This window comes from Triplophysa rosa, linkage group LG10 (assembly GCF_024868665.1).
Source record: "Triplophysa rosa linkage group LG10, Trosa_1v2, whole genome shotgun sequence".
Lineage (NCBI taxonomy): Eukaryota > Metazoa > Chordata > Actinopteri > Cypriniformes > Nemacheilidae > Triplophysa > Triplophysa rosa.
The window spans coordinates 9284922-9305909 of record NC_079899.1 but is presented as its reverse complement, the minus strand read 5'-3'; the positions used below and the strand labels follow the sequence as shown (position 1 = coordinate 9305909).

At 36.0% G+C, this 20988-nt stretch overlaps 1 protein-coding gene and 1 long non-coding RNA gene across 4 annotated transcripts; one reads left to right on the top strand and one right to left on the bottom strand.

Annotated features, from left to right (window-relative positions):
- Positions 1-1511: 1511 nt before the first annotated feature.
- si:dkey-229e3.2 (uncharacterized) lies at positions 1512-8623 on the top strand. Of its 3 annotated transcripts, none has more exons than XM_057344108.1 (7): positions 1531-1619; positions 1732-1797; positions 2394-2935; positions 3043-3200; positions 3428-3569; positions 6703-6771; positions 6957-8623. In XM_057344108.1, the coding sequence occupies exons 3-7, from the start codon at positions 2717-2719 to the stop codon at positions 7080-7082; spliced, it is 714 nt and encodes a 237-aa protein (XP_057200091.1). In that variant the 5' UTR covers positions 1531-1619; positions 1732-1797; positions 2394-2716; the 3' UTR covers positions 7083-8623. The 3 variants fall into 3 exon arrangements, with proteins under 3 accessions (XP_057200092.1, XP_057200091.1, XP_057200093.1); XM_057344110.1 differs by having other exon boundaries at positions 1538-1619; positions 1735-1797; XM_057344109.1 differs by lacking the exon at positions 1732-1797 and having other exon boundaries at positions 1512-1619.
- Positions 8624-14851: 6228 nt separating this feature from the next.
- Positions 14852-18760, bottom strand: LOC130560531 (uncharacterized). Its single transcript, XR_008963705.1, has 3 exons — positions 18596-18760; positions 16235-16305; positions 14852-16000 (listed from the first exon to the last, which is right to left on the bottom strand). It is a non-coding gene; the product is annotated as an uncharacterized LOC130560531 (long non-coding RNA).
- Positions 18761-20988: the final 2228 nt, after the last annotated feature.

Below are 20988 nucleotides of genomic sequence, written 5' to 3'. Positions count from 1 at the left end.
AAATAGCCCAATTACTGAGTAACTAACAAAAAGTACTGTGGGGTATACCTGGATTGTTTCGTATGCTAATACCATGTTTCGATGTATAAATAATGTAAAAATAACTAATGATAACTAAATCAATAATGAAATAAATAATGCAGGATTTAAGTGCTTTTTATATTTTGTGTGCTTTTTGTGAGCCACAGAGCTGCTTAAAGTCAATGATTTTGTTATTGTAGTACCTTGTTACCTGTGATACCAAAGATATATTACTGCAGCCTTTCAACATTGTGATTCTCTTATACAGTGCACCATCACAGACATCCTGGATACAATCAGAATTGTTATTCAATGCTAGTTTGTCTTTAAGATTGTGGTTTTCAAAAAGATTTTTAATTTCATCTCTCAAGCTAGTGTAATGTTCTGATACCTTGCATTCTGTATCACACATTGGACAGAGTACACTCTCAACATCTAGTATACTAATGTAATCGCCACAATCAGGATTAAGACAGTAATGATGTAACTGCCAGCTGGTTTTGTCAAAAGCTCGATTGAACAGGTAGTTGGTAGAGGGTAAACTATTTTCAGGGAGAAGCATCTGAAGCAAATGCAGTAAATCCTGACATCTTGCCTTGGTCACATGGTGGCGTAGCATGTAGCTCAGAAGTGCAGTCAGACTTTCACCTTTTGAAAGTTTGGCTCCAGGATACAAAGGCTGGTCATCATCATGGATAAAGGTGGCACCTGTGGTATTTCCATCCTCAGGATCGAATGACCCGCTATTCTTGAGATGAAAAATTAGAAGAAATTGATGTGTGCCAATTAAATGGGATTTCGTATCCAATAACCAATAAACAATGTCTGTTTCCATTCTTCTTGCTCACATTTCATTTATTTTAGCTCACATATAATTGATTTATTCAATGGTACACACACAGTCACAAAAACCATAAAGATCTCTTACACATTCCTGTTTTCCTCAATTTCCACACGCGCACATAATTCCTTTACCAATGCACAATTCACGGTCAAAAACTAGTATGCTCATTCCCCACACCTGTCTTCCATTTCCTCTAACCATTTAAAGGATTTTTGACCACCTACGTCACCCAGTGTACAGAGTAAGAATTGCATGGAATTAATGGCTCTTACAGAAAGGTACATGACCTATGTTCTGTCTGATTCTTTCCTTAGCCCGAAATTATCCACCTCACCTCACCTCACCTCTGAAAAGCGAGATTCTAAAATTACTTGCTCAACTTGTTACACAAATTGCTGATTAATCCAAACCTGTTTCAATGATCTGAATGGATGGCACTGCCAACAAAAAACGGCACCTCGAATTCTAACTTATGAAAACAAACGTATCCGACTTGTAAGAATGTTATGAGAATGCATGATAATCTAATTTCTATTATAAAATGCTGCAAAATTGAGCTGTATTAGATATTATAAAGCGCTATAGATGTGATGGGCGTGTCATCAGAGAGGTGTGTGTGTGTGTGTGTGTGTGTGTCTCTCGCTGGCTCCGCCTCTTTGTTTGACGTCACCTGTTGGCCAGAAAAAGCGGAAGCGCTACGTGGATAAAGTATTATATCAACCTTTCAAACGCCTGTTGCGCTTTGTTTAAGAGGGTAAGTGGGCTATTGTTGTTGTTTTTATTTAGTTTGTCTATTTACACACAGCACGTTTTATTTCGGTTTAGAGAATATCATGGTAAATGGTCTGTTTACCTGCTTGTTATAGCAGCTAGGTTACTCTGACCCCTGCATCGGTGATAAGGCAGAAGCAAGAACATCATAACAAAGATAGGTAATTTAAAAGCAATTAAAAGGCAACCAGTATGTATTAATGTATGTTAAACACTTTTGTTATTTCTTTTCCCATGTATTGTATATATTAAAATGTAGATTACTAATTAAAAGTTTAGACACACCTGTCATTCTTACTATTTTCCACATTTATGATCAAAACAATGAAGTAACACAAGTAATAGTATGAGATTACACTGTGTTAAACTTTACACAAAACTATTTTATACTTAAGATTCTTTTCAACAGCCACTCTGCCTAGTTTACAGGTCTTTGTACCCTTCATCTGTCAAATTCATAAGTAACCACTTGGGATTATTTTAATACAGCATTAAAAGAGGCTGTTTTTTAGCCTATCCAAGGACCAACATATGTAAAAGACTGCAAAGCCAAACTTAAATATTTAACCATTAATCATAAGATAAAATGTCTTGTACTTTTTTGTTTTGAAGGGTATGTTTTGGAATATTCGTTTAGTTTATGTTTCTATTCTAGTTGCATGTCAACTTGTTTTCTCATATGTAGTAATACGTAACATTGTAAGATTAATTACAAATATAGAAAAGCACAAATATCCATGTTGTTCCCTCTCTTCAGAACCTCCCGGCCTCTTGGAAATCAAAACAAACCAACTAAGGAAATACAACAGCTGTTTGTGTATTTAAAAGGAAGCATGTGTCAACAAGCTTACAACTGAAACACAATGGGAACTCCTGCCTGTTGTGGGTCACCGGAGAACCAACTATTCACTGCCTGAAATGCGACTACGAAGACAACTGAATTTAGGTCAATAAAAGGCGTAAGGCTGGTGCCTGCTGCAACAATCCCTGTGGATCCTGTCAGAGCTCAAAAAGAACAAGTTTTCACTGTATTCCACTGTAGTTGGATTCTGTGGATATTATCAGCAGTAGTTGTGTGTAATGGGGGACTGTATGTTGGACAGCTATGGTGAAGATGGTTTTCAAAGTTCTGAGGGGTTTGACGATTGGGCAACCTTCAGCTCAGCAGACTGGGCAGAACCCCAGCAAGATGACAACAGCTTTTCAGACTGGGGTGCGTTCCACGACAATACAGAGAAAGAGGAAGAATTCTCTTCCATATCCGCGGTAGAAAGTGGAACTACTAAGATTCCCGAAAAGGTACGTTGTGGAGTTTTGCTTATGTTCTATTGATTATACCATTACTGTTAGCTATTTATGTCTGTGTTAAATGTTATTGTGGCATTTAAGGCTGATGTTGTTTACAGATCGAAAATGGAAAGCAGGTAAATGTCCTGTTTGCTTTCCGTGACTGTTTTCGTGTTGATGGTGCAGAGAAAGAACCTCTTACACTGGAAATTCCTACACTGTTTCAGCTACTACAGATCAAAACAGACTTGCCCTCTCATTCTTCAGCAATATCAAGGTACACGTCTATGGCTTTTGCTACTTTTACTTTAAGGCAAATAGTTAATAGGATCCACACTAGCTTCGTTTAAAAAATGGTGTCTGAAAGTCTTTTTGAATTTTTTATTTATGCTCATTGTTTTTGACTCATGAGTTTTTATCTTCCCATTGCCATTATTCTGTGCACTACATGTACAGAAAATTGTATCTGTTTTAAATTATGGAGTTCTCCTTCTTCCACATTAGTGAAGCTGCCAACTTGTGGTGTCATCTACAGTCCGATTCAGACATTCTGAGACTGTCAAGTCCTAAACCTAAACTACACTCCAGTGAACAACTCCTCAAAACACTTGAACTCAGACATCCTGATGCAAGCACTGCCTCACAGGTGGGTAGAGACAGGATGTGTTCGAGTTTTTTTCAACTGCTAACAAGCATTGTTCAATACTGAAGCCACATTTTCAAAACTCTTCATACATTCAGCAAAACAGAAGTCTGTGTAGTCCAAACTGTGAATTATTTTTCATTGCTTTTAGACAAAATGCATTTAGTGACCACATTTTTCAAAATTCACATATACTTTTTTTCATTCATACTATATATTTTCAACACATTTTTCAAATGCTAACACACTGCTTTCAAAATGGTTAAACACATTCAAACAGAATGATGACAAATTTCATGCATTTCTGCAGTAATTATTTTTAAAAGTATAAAAAGTCCCAAAATGTACACAATGTAAAGAAAAAACATCACATAATGTAAATAAGTTGTCACTGAATAAGAATGTGAATAAATCAATTTCGACAAAAATGAACCATACTGCCCTACAAAGGCAACGTGGAGTAACTACGCAAACACTGAAACTAAGAAAAATGCCTTGAAAGTTTTTACAACAGCCAGTCATTGCAGACAGTTACTGCAATTTTGACACTTTTGTTCCTCTGAAACGGGACAAAATTGACCCAGGAGACTGGTCAGATGTCAAATTTAAATTCAATAATTTACTTGCCAGTCCAAATCCATGATATCTACTGACAAGTAATGCTATCAAATCAATGTATTTATGTATTTTTTAAACATTTACATTTTTGTCATTTATTTATTTATTGGGATAAACCCCTTGAGATGAAACATCTCATTTTTGAGGGGTACCCACAATACATAATAAACAATACACAAACAAAATATGACAGAACAAAATATAACAAACACATGTCTACATTACAACAAAACAAACAAAAATACTAATGATAATAATAACAAACAATGGATTCATTTATAAATAAACAAGAAACAAACCAATATTTGAACGATGATAGATTTAATAGTAACATTTACAGTCCAATACAAAATGTTCTAATAAAATTTGTTTAAACATTCTAAATGATGTAACACCTAATTTCAGCAGGTAGATTATTCCAATCCATGGACCTTTAAACATGAAAGCTCTTTTACCCATTATTTTCTTAACACGAGGAACCAAAAAATAAGTCTGATCATAATGTCTAATTTCATAATTTGAAAAATAAGGTACAAAATATTGTTGTAAATAATCAGGGTAATTAAAATAAATACACTTAAAAATAAAATGAAGCCAATGAATGTGTCGCCTTATCTGCAAAGGTTGCCACTGGAGTGTATAATATATTATACATTGATGCGTAGAAAAGGACAACCCCAAACAAATCTGCAAAGTCTATTATATACTGTAGTAAGTGAAGCAAGTTCAGATTTTGATGCAGTTTGATAAACAACATCACAATAGTCAATAATAGGCAGTATAAGTTGAGAAACAAGTTTTTTACGTACACTATATGAAAAGCAATTTCGGATTCGATATAAAGTACTAATACCAAAATTAACCTTAAGTAAAACATAATTAATATGAGTTTTAAAGGAAAGTTCAGAATCTAGCCATAAACCAAGATATTTGCTAGTATCCACTTTATGTAGTAGAGTACCATCTTTACATACATTGACACAGGAATTATTGATAGATTTCAGTTTCTGTCTAGAACCAAACATCATAATGCAGGATTTATTTTTATTAAGCACCAATTTATTATCCTTGAACCAATCTTGTAAAATATTAAAATCAGACATTCAGAAATGACTGAATTTGTAATGAATCAGAATTAGATACATATATATAACAGTATCATCAGCATTAGGGATGTTAATGATTAATCGACGATCGATTAATTGTCGATAACAGTTTACTCGAAATAACTTAAGGATGATCAGTTCAAGGTTGATCAGTTCAAGGTCATGCACATGTGTGGCTCATGCACAAAACACCTACAGCAGAACCACAATGGCTATCCACTTATTACATTACTTGGCTACCAACACACCTTCGTTTTAAATTTTTATAGAAATAAAAGAAGGTTAATTTGGACAATGGACGCAAGAGTTCGTGAGGCTCACGTCTGTCAGCGCTAATTGTGTTAATTATTTTGTTAATAAAAGTTTAATTTCTTCCTTTAATATAAGTAGTGTTGTCCATAACTTGTTTGTAGCGGTCGTTCGTTCGTTAGAAATATATTAGGCTTACTAATGCTGAAATAAAATGTCAATTTCACTGCAACTAATGTTATTAAGTTTGGCCTTAGCATATGACTGGTGCCCTTTTCCATACCTAAAGCCTGTATTTTCAAGAACATCAAATAAGGTCGTCACCTGTAAATAAATTCGCACAGATTTTTTTTTTAAAGCGCTGTAATTCCTTAGTAAACTGCCTTAGTTGATTTTATTTATTGATGCAAATGCAATACAAAGCCAGACAGACACTGACCATAAAATGACAAGGAAAATAATATTTATATGCAGTGGTGATCAGCAGGATTAGTAATTCTTCCTCAGATGACGGTCACATATAAACATGACAACAGGCACTATACTGGCTCCGTCTTAGTTTTTAGGATCAATTAACAGTCGGCATGGAGGTATCAAGCCTGTTTACTTTATTTATAATCAACATTATAAACAATAAAGCCAGATATTCTTGTCACCAGAGTAAAATAAACCTATATGCTTGTTTTTCTTATCAAGAACATGTAAAACAAAATCAACAAGATAACCATATATCACAGACTGTCAATATACATTGCGTTTTGTTTTGTATGTTTGGTTTTTGTATGATTTTGCTTCGCGCAGGTTTAAATGCAGTTTTTATGCATTTTTCTATTTTTTTCCAACGTTGCTAATCTTTTCAACATTATATCAACAGGATATAATATTAGTGTGTTATGAATATTTAATTATAATTATAAGCTTGATGTGAAATTGTGACTTAATAAAAATGTAACAAATTATGTCTTTATTAACTTAATTTAAATAAACGAATATTCGTTTTTTATGAGCTCAAATATTCAAATATGAAATCATTGAAAAATGCCAATCCCTAGTGTCCATGCGCAGTGTCCTATGCACATTCAGAAACAAATTAACCTATTTTCTCACGCAGACGCATGCAATGATATGAATTTGCTCAATAAAGCAATTTTCCATTTTTTCAGAGCACAATTCTTTCAGATCTTGACCTAGAAGAGCCTGAAGACTGTCATGGAACTCTTATTCAAACCAAGGTTAGTGTATTTAGTGTATTATTGTATGCCTTCATACACAATAAAAGAAAAGAAGAGTAGTACAAGATGGCTAACCAATTTAGATTAAATCATTTCCTAAATTCTGTTAGAGACCATTAAAATGTATTCAAATACATGGTTCATTGACCTCTGGCCACTTTTATTCTTCATTTGTTTGTTTCTAGCTGATGCCACCATCACAATGTCGGAATGCACCAGGGTTTTTTTATCAGATCTCACGGAAGTGGCTCAGTCAGCACAGCATGAACATGCTCCCCCATCAGCGGCAAAAAGACCCTCTGCAGTTATGATCACATTTACACAAATGCACAAATCCGAGATCTGCACTACTGACCAAAAAGCATTCTGTTGCACGCTACAGAAGACAGAAAAGAAAGTTTTGTTACACTTAAAAGACAGAAAAGAAAAAGTACACTCAAAAATGTAAAACTAATTCTGATACTATTAACTACAACAGTTTATTCTGTATGTAATTTAAAGGGCTATTGACAGTTCATACTGACAACATCTGTTACAATAAAAGACACAAAAAGCATCATGATAATAGTTATATTTTTATGATACATTTTTATCAGAAATGTTATTTTATGATAAATTATGAAAATGATATATATGGTGCTTTTTAATGATGTAAATGATATATATGGTGCTTTTTCCAGTGTTATTTTTAGTGTCTAAGCTGTCATTTGCCTTAAGAAAACTTAAAATGTATAGTTTGGAAGACAAATGATCCCTTTGTGTTTCATGGAAAACACAGCTACTGTAAATATTGACAGAAGTTTCATTTTTGAGTGTACTTTTACTTTAAAAAACTGTAAATATTGTGTACACCGTTTAAACTTTCATACAAGTGCAAGCAAGGGCTTCTGAGATAAACAGTAACCACTTTCATAAGCAAATCCAGGAAGTCTGTTACAAAGATTGTGTCAAAACGGCACACTGACGCACCTCTATGCACTATAGCACAGGAAGGAATCCTATACTTGAAGTACACACTTTGCACAAGCTATTAATGTATCATAGACAATAGAGTGTGGGCCTGACACAAACAAAATCACTGCAAACTTGAAAACAGGAAGAAAGCACAGCCATATACAAATCTATAGAGTATATTGTATTGGGCTTGGTTTCCCTAAACCTTCTTAACGCTATCATTCTTAAGTTATACCTTAAGAGTGGTAGCGATATATTCTTAAGAACGATGTAGTAGGGCTGCTCGATTATGACAAAAATCCTAATCACGATTATTTTGGCCAATATTGAGATCCCGATTATTTAACACGATTACTCATTATCTTTTAAAACAACATAGAAAAATAAAAAATCTTTACTTTTAAACTGTGAATTCAACTGAAAGATAAATGTAAAGAAATAGCACAGCTGAACCACTACTGTAAAGGAAAGGGGTGTGCTTTATATACGGGTATATAAATATGAATATATATATAATACGGTGGATTTATACCACAAGAAAAGAGAGGATCCATGCAAAATGGAACGCGGCACAATAATTGTTTTACCTCGATTATTTTGTTTTTGTAATTGTTGAAGGCCAAAATTTACGATTACGATTAATTTTTGATTAATTGCACAGCCCTATGATGTAGTGATATGTTTCGGGAAACCCAGCTCTGTACTGTATCCCTTTTAAGCTCATGGCTTACTATTTTACCTTTTGTACACAGTTTTTTATGTTCACTGCCATCTGAAATGTTTTAAAGTCTTTAATATATTTATATGGGTAAAATATAAACTGAAATGCGAGTATACTGTTTTATGTATTATTTTAGTTATTTGTCTTAAAAAGGACGGAAAATTATGAATTGAGTGTTAATAAAGATGTAAAAAATAAAATTCTCTGTGTTCTGTGTAATTTTAAATTTTATGGAAGTAAAAGGCCACAGATAAGGCTGTGCTGAAGTGTCAAATGCTGTCATTTAGCTATAATAACAATAACATTACAATACTTCTGGTCTGTCTTTATACAATAATTTACTGTATATTTAATATATATTAATATGGATTCATGAATTTACAATGTCAACATTGTTGGGTGGAGAACTTGTATCTCCAAAACCGCTACTATTTAGAAAACGGAAAAAAAGAGATATTTTAAAATAATTAAACATGCGTTGACTGGCCCTTCTTATACATAAATGTAAAGGATGACTAATAGTAGTGATTTATCCTGATTAAATCATTAATCAGGGGGTCCTGATAATGGGATATAAGATTCTGATATAAGATTCTGTCATATTTCCTGTGATTTAGTCAAACAGAAAAAAATCAACCCCACAAACAGGAAGTTCACCCAAAGTTAAAGGTCATGACTAGTACAGGTCACACACACACAGTTATATTACCACAACAAAATTTTTAAAGCACGGGTCTTCCACCCTGCTCCTGGAGAGAGACTGTCCTGCAGAGTTCAACTCCAATCCCAATCAAATTAATTGAGTCTGAAATTCATTCTTTTTTTGCAAGTTAAAGCATGAAGTCACACAGACAGTAAAGGAAATGGTTATGGGGTATCAAGGTTCAAAAGGATACAGTATGTCTGCTTACAGTTGACACACGTAAAAACACACGTTTGACACGTGCAGAGTGTCGAGCGTGAAGATGTACTCACACTTTTGATCCCACAGAGCCATGTCAAGTGCATGTCTGAGACTGTAACGTAATTAGGATAAGACTGTAAGCAGACATGGGTTATACATTTTTTGCACAGATCAGCACCTTCCTAACCTCTAACCATTTCCTCTACTGTGCCTGTCATATAAAAAAGCAACCATTTCACACTATACTCACACCAACATCTGATCTGTACGACACTAAGTTTATCGAGATATTAAATGAATTGCCCTGAAATTAGACTTTCTCTTTCTTCAGTGTCCAACAGCAGTACATATTTTGTATGTCTCCCTTTTCTGGGACACACGGTTCATATGTAATATTGTCCTCAAGTATGAAAGATGAGTTTTAATAAACAAACACAGCAGAACACGTTCAGAAGGACAGTTCCCCCAAAATGACAATTCTTCCATGGTCATGTTCAGTATTTACCCTCATGCCATTCCAATTCTATATGATTTTTCCTTCTTCTTTAGAACACAAAAGATATTTTAAGATATACCACTGAGACATTTCTCAAAATGTCTTCTTTTTGTGTTTCACAAAAGAAAGAGTCATATTGTCGCTGTCCTTCTGAAACCTCATGTCCAAATTCACAGTTTTCAGGAAATGGAAAAAACATAAACGTACTAAGTACAAAAACGTACTTTTTAAATGACTAAATATACTGTGTTATCAAAGTTATAAAGCACTTTTAATATGCTTTCAGGGCTGCCAACCCTCAGGCATTCACCGTGAGACTCACGCAATTGACTGTTTTCTCACGGTCTCACGCCACACATCCATTTTCTCACGCAGGGTCGCACCTATGGGAGGCAAATCCTGCCAAATTTAAATAAATAAATTAAACGATGAAAATGAAAATGAAAACCAGATTAGCAATTTCATTATGGTCCGTGTACGGTCCGTGTACCTTCGGATAATTCATTTATTCGTTTTTGTTTTCAAAACAGAAAAACGAATAAACCGTTCATTTTTTACATATTCCACCTTATACGAGACAAATTTTTGGGTTGTTTTCCTCAATATTTCTTTAAGTGCATCAAATTAATATACAACAAAATCAAAACGAAACATCAAGTATTTTTCTCAAAATAGCGCATTTTAGTCCACCGGAAGTTCAGCTGCACTGCAGCCTCTGGCGACGAGAGGTGGTAGCACAAGACCACTCTCTGTAATTATACATATGTTTTCAGTGGTGTGTGCCACTAAATCCCTAAACAACCATACAGACACATAGGTAGACATTTCTGTGCAATGTAGAAGTATACACGCAGTTAATGAAACGGTGTTTTATGTGCAATTAATAATTATATCCTCCAGATAATACACTATCTATTTTTATACAACTTTTCATGTAAATTATATTTCATTCATTCTGCTGTATATAGCACATACCTTGTACTACAATAGTCTATTTTTATTTTTTACTTGCACATATTTACATACACGCATAGCTTTACTCTCTATAGCTCTATCTTATGTTTATTGAATTGTATTTCTTGAATTTTTATACCCATAGGCCCTTATTTAAGTCATCTGTGTACTGTATTCTATTATGTTATGGTCTCTGTGTACTGTTGTTGCTGTTTCTGTGTACTGGATGCTCCTGTCACCAAAACAAATTCCTTGTATGTGCAAACATACTTAGCAATAAAGCTCTTTCTGATTCTGATAACAGAACGTTGCCAGTTTCCGCATAAGCATGAAATTGACAAGTTAAAGCGTGAACTGGAAGTGAACAGTTAAAACACTTAAAACTGCGACTGATTCTGATAAAATAAAGAATGTGTGTGTGCGTATGCTTGCAAAGCTGACAGCAAGGGAGGTTTAACATAGCCACCATTTAAATTCATAGTGAGAGCAGCTCGTTTTGCACGTCTGAAACAATTTTGCACCTTTGTTTGCACTAAAAATGTGAAAGTTGTCAAATTTTAAGTTCATGAAAATGTTAAACATAAAATACTAAACATTTCTATACAACTCTACATGTATGATAGCTGTTTACAAAAATAAGCTGAGTTAATCAAAACCTGTCCTTATCATTGCATATTACATTATAGGCTAGCTGAGTTTGGTAAAAAGTTATAACTACTAAGAGATTGAACAATTAAGCAAAGTGAGTGTCTAAAATAAAGGTTTGGTAGGAATGAGAATCACCAGAGACTGCTCTCACTCTGGTCACGGTCTGTTTGAACTGTTGCCATCTGGCAGGCGTTACAGATCAGCCAAAACACACACTAGCCGATTTAGAGACAGTTTCTATCCCAGGACAATAAATATCCTAAACAATTATCTACAGTAAATGTTCAAATGTGATTCTGCTATCTCTCTGCACTTTAAGATCTTCCTTATCTTGTCTATTACCTTGTTGCTCATTTTACAGTGATTAGTCAAAATGCTGTTTTTCCAATTTTTTGCACTTTTTTCAGAATCAGAAGAGATTTATTGCCAAGTGTGCTTTCACACACAGGGAATTTTTTTTGATGTTGGAAGCTACAGACATTCAACACAATGACAATACAAATATAATAAGATTTACAGCGTAAAAGATTCTAAAATATGCATATATAAAATAAAAGACTATTGTACAGAAAATGGGGGATAATAATATATAAGAGACATTGTACAGGGTAGTAGAAAATACATATTAACAGATTGTATGTACACTTGTGCAAATGGATAATGTAGTAAGTAGAGGTAGTGTTATATACAGTACATGTATAAATGAAATGTACATATAATAAGGCACAATAGTGCACACTAGTGGAAGTGGAATATTGCTCTTAAGGAGCAGTTATCTGTTTAGGAGGGAGATTGCCTGGGGGAAGAAGCTACTTCTGTGTCTGGAAGTCCTGGTGTTTGGTGCTCTGAAGCGCCGGCCAGAGGGCATTTTTGTCGTATTATATTACAAATATTTATTTATGTTTTGTGTTAGCGGTGCTCTTAGAATTTCGTTGTTTGCTTTGCCTGCAATGACAATAAAAGCTATTCATTCATTCATATTCAGGTATGCGAATGTAAAGGTTAACCGGTCATAGTGACCCATGATAAAAGAAGAAGTAAAGTAAAGAAATAGTTTTTATAATATACATTCTGCTTGATCAACATGTAATGTCTCATACACACCACTCACTACATTTTATTAAGAATAAAAAAACAATAGAACCCTACCCAAAACACAATAGAAAATGTAATGGATTTATTAGTTATTATAGGAATTTAGTTTTGGTTTTAATGCATAAAAACCCAAAGGTTCATAATGGTACTTACAAGGAAACCCATTACATTTTCTATTGTGTTTTGGGCAGAGTTTTTGTAATAGAATGTAATGTGCAATGAAAAGTACAGGTTTTTTATTAACTCATCTTATTTTTATAAACAGCATCATGTATGTCGATCTACAGTATAAAATATAAAAGACAAAACACTTCTACATACAACAATTGTATGTAGAAGTGTTCAAAAATTGCACTTTGTTTGCACTGTTCGTAAAAATGTTAACATAAAAGACAAAACACTTCTACATACAAAGTGCAAACTAAGTGCAATTTTTTAATACATTAAAGTGCAAGACGCGCCTCTCTCACTATCCATTTTAACGGTGGCTATGGTGACCTCCCCCGCTGTCAGATACATCGCTGCCACGAGCATTGACGCATGCGCGTGCGCGTCCATATAGGTCCATTCTTTATTTCATTAACTGCGTGTATACTTCTACATTGCACAGAAATGTCTACCTATGTGTCTGTATGGTTGTTTACGGATTTAGTGGCACACACCAACATATGTATAATTCAGAGAGTGGTCTTGTGCTACCACATCTCGTCGCCAGAGGCTGCAGTGCAGTGCAGCTGAACTTCCGGTGGACTAAAATGGGCTTTGTTAAGAAAAATACTTGATGTTTCGTTTTGATTTTGTTGTATATTAATTTGATGCACTTAAAGAAATATTGAGGAAAACAAACCAAAAATTAGTCTCGTATACGGTGGAATATGTAAAAAATGAACGGTTTATTCGTTTTTCTGTTTTGAAAACAAAAACGAATAAATGAATTATCCGAAGGTACACGGACCGATTTGCCTCCCATAGTTCTCCACCTCACGGTTCATTTCAGAGATGTCACGCATACGTTTCTGTTTAGAAATCAGGACATGTGCTGTTTTTCATTCATGTTAAAATTTGAAATAGCAGTTGAAACGTCCAGTGCATGCCTGAAATAATAAGGAAGTGGTAACGAAAAAGAAACACTTTTAGTTTCACTTTTAGATAGCAATGGAGATAGTTAAAATGATGTGTAATTGTTTTCACCATCACATCATTTTGAAATTGTATTTTTGTTGAAATAACCAGAGTAAAGTATTAAAACATTGTAATTGTTAAGAAAAATTAAAGTACAGAAATGCGTCAAGGGGGGCGCGGTTTGCATGTACACGCATATACTACAGTGGTGATCTCCATCTGAATACAGCTTTTTGGATTTGTGTCTCTTTTGACAGCGCTTGCAAACTGCCAGCTAAATTTGTAACTGCCACTTGGGGGCACCAAATACATACAGTAAGCCAGGGTTTATCAAACTTGTATTAAACAGTAAAAATCCTTGTGTATTTCTCTGGAATAGTGTTAAAAAATAGACTACAGTCACATAAATATACTGGATTAATAATGCATATACTGTACACTATTACAACAACGCATGACACATTTAACTTATTACAAAGTGACACTTTTATATCAAACAGGTTATTTCACATAATAATAGATCTTTAAATAAAACACTTAGTTAGTAATAAGGGTGCATAAGAAGTGACTCTTATATTTTGCACTGTTTGTTTGTGATGGAAAATTTTAGTTGTTTTATACACACAACTCAAATTTCTCCAGAAGCCAAGAGTTGCACTCTGAAAGTGGATTCTGGGATTAACTGCACTGTTTTTTGCCTCATTCCCTAGGCCAATAATGACAAAACAAATTGATGTAAATCATGTATAGTTTGTCTTTCACAGCAGGAACCTTTTGTGAGTATGTGTGATTCAGAGAAAAAGTGACATTACTTCATAGTAATGATGTTAGTATCCCTGCAAACAAGCCTGCGCTGGCACTTTACAGGCCCACTTAGGGCTAGCCTAAGGGCCGCTTGCAGAATTTGTTCACTGGCCAAACGTTGGCCCCTTAGTGCAATGTTTCCCAACCCAGTCCTACGGGAACCCCTGACAGAATATTTTAGATCTCTCCCAATATGAAACACCTGATTTATCTCATCAGCTTCCTCACGGAATGAAGCACTGGACTTATGAAAAATACAATGAGTTGATATCTTCAACTTCATTTTAGACTTCATTTTAACAAAATATGCAAAAAATTATGACATCATAGTACAGCGAAAACAATTCCAAAGCAAAATTTTATGGTTTTTCAAATCGCTCTCGCGGTACTTTGATGTCATCAGCCAAGATTTGTTCACTCAACTTGACTCATTTAAATGATCTGAAGTCATCTTGATGCTTTAACTCAGTTAAGTTACAGTGTAAATGAACACTGCTTAGTGTTCTACATCTACAACAGTCTTAGTCACACAGCTTTAGATCTTCAAGTGTAAACTAGATAGTAAAGTTTGATAACAAACTTTATGTTGGCTTGACAAAGCCTGGTCTGAAGAGTTTAAAATAGTCAGCGAATCAGCCTTAGCACCACTATCCTTTTTGTAAAGATCCCCCCCCAGCATTTCACTAAAGGAAAAGAAAATAACACAAGCAGTTTATTGAATATTCTGAACTGCATTACATACTCAGCCTGACCTTGTCTGACTAGAATCCAATTCAACATGCGTTTACAACATGTGATGCCATTGAAAATTATGACATGGAAACATTCATTTGTCTCTACTTAAGAACACAAAACAACACTTAACATTACAATAGACATAATGGCGAAAAATGATTGTGAATGAGTATGCATATATGGATAAGAAAACAATCAATGAAATACAACAGACATATGTCCTTTATCTTTAAATCACCTCAAAATTTCACTCTTAAATTTCCTCAAAACCATGATAGATGGATAGATGGATAGATAGATAGATAGATAGATAGATAGATAGATAGATAGATAGATAGATAGATAGATAGATGATAGATAGATAGATAGATAGATAGATAGATAGATAGATAGATAGATAGATAGATAGATTAGGGAACCTTAATGCTTTCTTTTAACTTGTTGAAGGTGTTCTGAAATGTTATGAGGTCATCCTGTTTTCCCTGTATCATTACAATCCCGGTGTCATAGAGGTTAACTGAAAGATACTTATTTTGATGTTGTTCGTCTTCATATACAGACATTTGTTCCCCGTTAATATCAATATATCTCTTGTCGACATTTGTAAAATAGTCACTGATTTTTCTCTTCCAGACAGGTAACCGTGGTGTGTAAAAGAGCAGGTTAGTGAGTCTGTTTCTTCTGTTTCTGTCCTCAAGCAGGGTCTCTGGGTTTTCTCTCAGCTGTTGATGTTTGCGTTCTGTTTCTTCATCTTTATATTCTGTCATAGCGATACGGTTCACAGGCCTTTGATGAGCTGGTCAGTGGTTCAAATTGATAGTCTGTAAGTGTGGAGGCCAACTGTCTTGTGCTTTAGTCACTTTTAATTGGTAAAGAATCTAATTTTAGCAAGGTTTGTGCTTAAATTTTTTTTATTTCATATAAAATTTTAATAATGTTTTTACTTACTTCAATTGTTAAGTTTTTCTTTAAGCAAAACAGTCTCCTTGTTTTTTAAATTGTTCTAGGTGAATAGTTCTTAATTGCTTACCTTTCTGTTGATTGTTGAGTCCAGATGAGGTTTATAGAAGAATGTAGTTTCTTATTACTCTTGTAGTTTATCTTTAAATGAAAACAACAAAATAAATAACAAATAAAATATAGCTGCAGCCAGTTATGACGGGCCAAAGCACTGTTGAGAGTTGAGGAAAACTGCTCTTAACCATTTCTCATATTTCTTGTGGTTTACAGTATTATTTTGTCAGTGATCCTTGGAAAAAACTATACAACATGTAAACAATAAATTGAATTCATTATATTGAATGTGTGTCCTGCGCTTAAACTTTGTGGCTTCTCTGACTTTATCATAGTTCTAAAACATGTCATCCTCTTGCTGATCTCTTCTCTCATCATATACATATAGCGGGACTAGTTAACTCTGGTCCTGAAGGGCCAGTAATCCACATAGTTTTTATCATTGATTCAATGGTTTTCATCTGCTCTCTTACTGTCTGGGTTAGTAATGGGCTTGTTGCACAATATGGCGCTGGTGAGCTTTTGCGATGCCACGGTCAGCAGACTAATTTCCGGTCGTATAACAGTGTCGAGTTGTTTTGGCTTAACAAAATCCTCATCATTGTAAAGAGGATTTGTCATATCGCTGATAGATTACTTTACATTTACATTTATTCATTTGGCAGACGCTTCTATCCAAAGCGACTCACAAGTAGGAGAGCATATAAACATTTTGTCAACACGTTAAACAGTACCGTTAGTTTACAATGCCATGCTACTAGGAGGATAAAAGCTGGAGTAAGCAAAGGAGAGAATGAACAACAAGGTTTTTTTTTTTTGACAGACAGACACACAGAGTTATTGGTTAGTCAAATAAATGCGGAACAGGTATGTTTTGAGCTGTTTTTTGAAAGTTGTGAAGGATGCTGCAGTTCGTGTGGAGGCTGGTAGTTCATTCCACCAAATGGGAACAGAATGAGTAAAGGTTTTTGCAAGCGATTTGCTGCCTCGCTGTTATGGAACAACCAGGTGTCGCTCATTTTCAGACCGAAGATGACGGGAGGGGATGTATCGTCCGTTATCGTTCTGAAGGCCAGTGTCAGAGATTTAAACTTGATGCGAGCGGCAACTGGCAGCCAGTGAAGTGAAATCAGGAGGGGTGTTACACGGGTTCTTTTAGGCTGATTGAATACTAGATGTGCAGCTGCATTCTGGATCATTTGCAAGGGCTTGACTGCATTGGTTGGAAGGCCGGCCAGTAGAGAATTGCAGTAGTCCAGTCTTGGTATGACCAGAGCTTGGACTAGCAGCTGAGAGGCATGCTCCGACAGGAGCGGCCTGATTTCCCTGATGTTGTAGAGCACATACCTGCAAGTTCGAGAGGTTGCTGCGATGTGGGAGGTGAATTTCAGCTGGTCGTTGAGCATCACCCCCAGGTTCCTCGCAGACTTGGTGGGTGTTATAGTTGATCCGAGCTGAATAGTAAGGTGGTGTTCAATCGATTGCTGGGCCTGTGAAAGATTACTTTCTTCTTTTTCAGCCAAAAACCCTTCTTTTCCCATACAGTGTTATACGACTGGAAATTACTCTGCCGACCCTAGTGTCCCAAAAGCTCACCGGCACCATCTTGTGCGACTAGCGAATTCTGAAGATCTTTTTGATCTTGTTCAGAAGTATTTGATTAGAGTTGGAGCTAAACTCTGCAGGACTGTGACTTTCCAGCACCGAACTTGCCTTCCCCTGTTTCAGGACTACTTGAAAATGATGGCTTTGGGTTGGAACCAAGCTATGCAAATCACTAGCCTCCAGGACCGGTGTTGACTATCCCTGGAATAATGTTTTGTACAGGAATTCCATAACAAAACAATGTAATGCTCCCCAAACATTCACGTAACCGAGAAATGTTCCTAAAACACATACATTTTTTAAATGTCCATCAGAACATTATCAAAAACATTAAAAGCATGTAATGTTCTTTAAACTTCTGCTAGGTATAGTCTGATTTTATTGGACGTGGTACACAGTGCTGTTTAAATCGAAAATTACATAACGCAAGATAAAGTTGGCTGTGACAAAAACTTACTGCTTGACCTTGACTTAACAGACTCAACTCTTCTGTATAATGGTGATAAAAAAACATATGGAAAAAAACACTGACAGAATGAACTCAACATTCCAACTGAGATAAATTTGACATATATTTGTATATCTGTGGAATCCATACATGATCATGTATTGTACATATATTTCCATACATATTTTTTCTGTATGGGAACTAATCTATAGCAGATCTATATGTTTAGTAATTTATGGTCATTTAATTCCAGAGCAGTATAATGATAAAATAAATGTGCGTTTTTAAATATATATATATATATATATATATAAAACTTTTCACCTTTGGCTCTCTTGGTTTGCAGGTCCAGGCTGTTTAGCTTGTTTTCTGTTCATTAATGTTTTCCTCTTCATGTGATGATAATGACAATGTTATGTTATGTGTTGATCCTTTCCTCTGCCAAAGTCTGTTCAATAAGAAAATTTCTAGCTTTTAAAGGTCCCGAGATGCAAATATCTGATTATTCTTCCAGGAAATATCTTGTCATTAAACTATGTAGGTGTGTCACAAAGACTGCAGTCACATGTGACTGTTTAGATCAGAGGATCTGACGGTTTTAAAAAAGATACAGGTTGCCACATCAACACACTTTGTACTGTACTTTTGACTCTCGGTTTGTTCTTGGTAGGCAAATGCAATGGCAGGAACAAAGACAGAAGATGTAGTTGCACAGTATTGATGCTCTGTTTTCCATTTTCTTTTACTGTTTTATTAAAATAATAATATTGGACTTTGATTCAATGTGATTTGTGTCAAATTCTGGTTCAAAAGTACAAAAATTAAATTTAAAGGTGCAGTGACGTGGTGTTGTTTATTGTTTTATACTGTTGTGCGAGGTCTACTTATGACGTTCGTGTGGTTTTTACATTCAAAATCATCAAAATCAATAAGTAATAGGCTATTTTCTACCCGGGTTTTGAGGCCAGCTCTGCAAATGCTCGGTTTGAATGGGCGTTCCGCAATGAAGGCTTGGAAGTAAACGCCCACTGCTATGATTGGATAGCAGTTTGCGTAGTAAACTTAGTTGGAGCCTTCTGTGAATTTGGTTAGAGACATAACGTTAGGTTACACATTAGCACCATTCGCACGAGATTAGCATTATCTGGGGTCCTCTTGTGATTTATAAATGACCTCCCCACATCAGTATTTCATGTGACGCATTCGCACAGGATGATATTACTCAAATTTACTCACTTAGTTCCTGGATGTGATGCCTTGCGTATAGTTTGTATAGCCTATAGTTGTATTGTGTTTAATGATATATGACCTGTCAGCATTTGAAACCCGTGATCGCGAACCGGACAAAAGATCACCGCAATCGCGGGTCTCAAATGTTGCGAGAGTTTCCATGATAAATAAACAAACGTGAGACACCCGGGGTGATGCTGCCTACTCACATAAGATTGCTGCCTCATTCCTATCGGATCCAATATTGACGGCACAGACAGCACTGCTTTTTACTTCGATCTGTGCCTTGTTCACGAAAGAATCTTCGGAGAAATTAAACGAACAAACGCTCCATGTTTTCCCACGTGAGCTGGAACGTCTTTAAAAATAAACTTTAACCCCGCATTCCTAATATCAGAATCCGAGGGAAGGTTATGCAGCGACTGTGTTCTTCCACAACCATGGCACAATATTTAGCTATCTTTAACGACATGTTTGTGTCACGGTCCCACCGTCTTGTTTATGAAATTCTAGTCGTGTGGTGGGATCGGCAGAGTCCTTAGGTTGTATGTGAGAAGACCATGAGTTGTTTGTTTATTCCTCTCATGTGTTTTCTCGTGTCTCGTCATTGGCCCCGCTCCTCTCGTTTCCTTGTGATCTTTCCCTGAGTGTTTAATGTCCCACACCTGCCCCGTGTAATTATCCCTCGTTTGTCTTCCCTATATATACCCTCTTGTTTCTTTGTCCTGTGCTCGTGTATTTCGTTCAATGTGTGTGTTCCTGCCCGTGTGTCGAGTTGTGGATTTCGTGTTTGGTTTACCCTGATTCCCTTTGTGAGTTTTGTGTTCTACCCTGTCATGTCGTGTTTGTTTTAAGACGTTTGGTCGTGTTCTTTAGTTTAGTTTATTGTTCTTGTTTTCATTTTGCCCCCTCGTGGGAAGTCTTTTGTTTTATATATAGTTATTAGTTCTGTTTTCCCCCATTGTGGGTGTTTTTGTTCTGTTTTTGTTGTTTAAATAAATATTATCTGTTAACCCCTTCACTGCTGCCTGCGCTTGGGTTCTTCTTCTGCCAATTCGTGACAGAATACACGAGCCAGTTCAGAACCCAGCGGGCAGCAAGATGGACGGCACGGCGTCGTCCTCACGGTCCGCTCAAGCCCGCTTGCTGCTAGGTTTCCGCCAGGGGAACTACGGGAATCGGGAGTTTGCCGGGGCATTCTCAGCGGTGGCTGAGAGGTCTGAGTTCAACGAGGCAGAGTTGAAGACGATCTTCAACTGCTGCCTCACTCAGCGCCTCACCCCGTCTGAGAAGAGGCTGCTGGGTCCCCTAGGGTTCGCGGCAATGGTCAGGTTCATGGCCAACCGGGACGATCCCGGGGGTGGGGTTCCACGTGGGACTTCCACCTCGCGGTCGATCACGCCGGAGGGCCTCGACCTGACTGCCGCTGCCCGGGGGGACTCGGTACCCTCCGGCTTGAGCTCCACGGTCCCCGTTCACTCTGGTGG

Coding starts and splice junctions, on each gene's coding strand:
- si:dkey-229e3.2 (XM_057344109.1), top strand. CDS start 2,717: ATGGGGGACTGTATGTTGGACAGCTATGGTGAAGATGGTTTTCAAAGT. Junction 3,570..6,702: donor ATGCAAGCACTGCCTCACAG/GTGGGTAGAGAC, acceptor CCATTTTTTCAG/AGCACAATTCTTTCAGATCT. Junction 6,772..6,956: donor GAACTCTTATTCAAACCAAG/GTTAGTGTATTT, acceptor GTTTGTTTCTAG/CTGATGCCACCATCACAATG.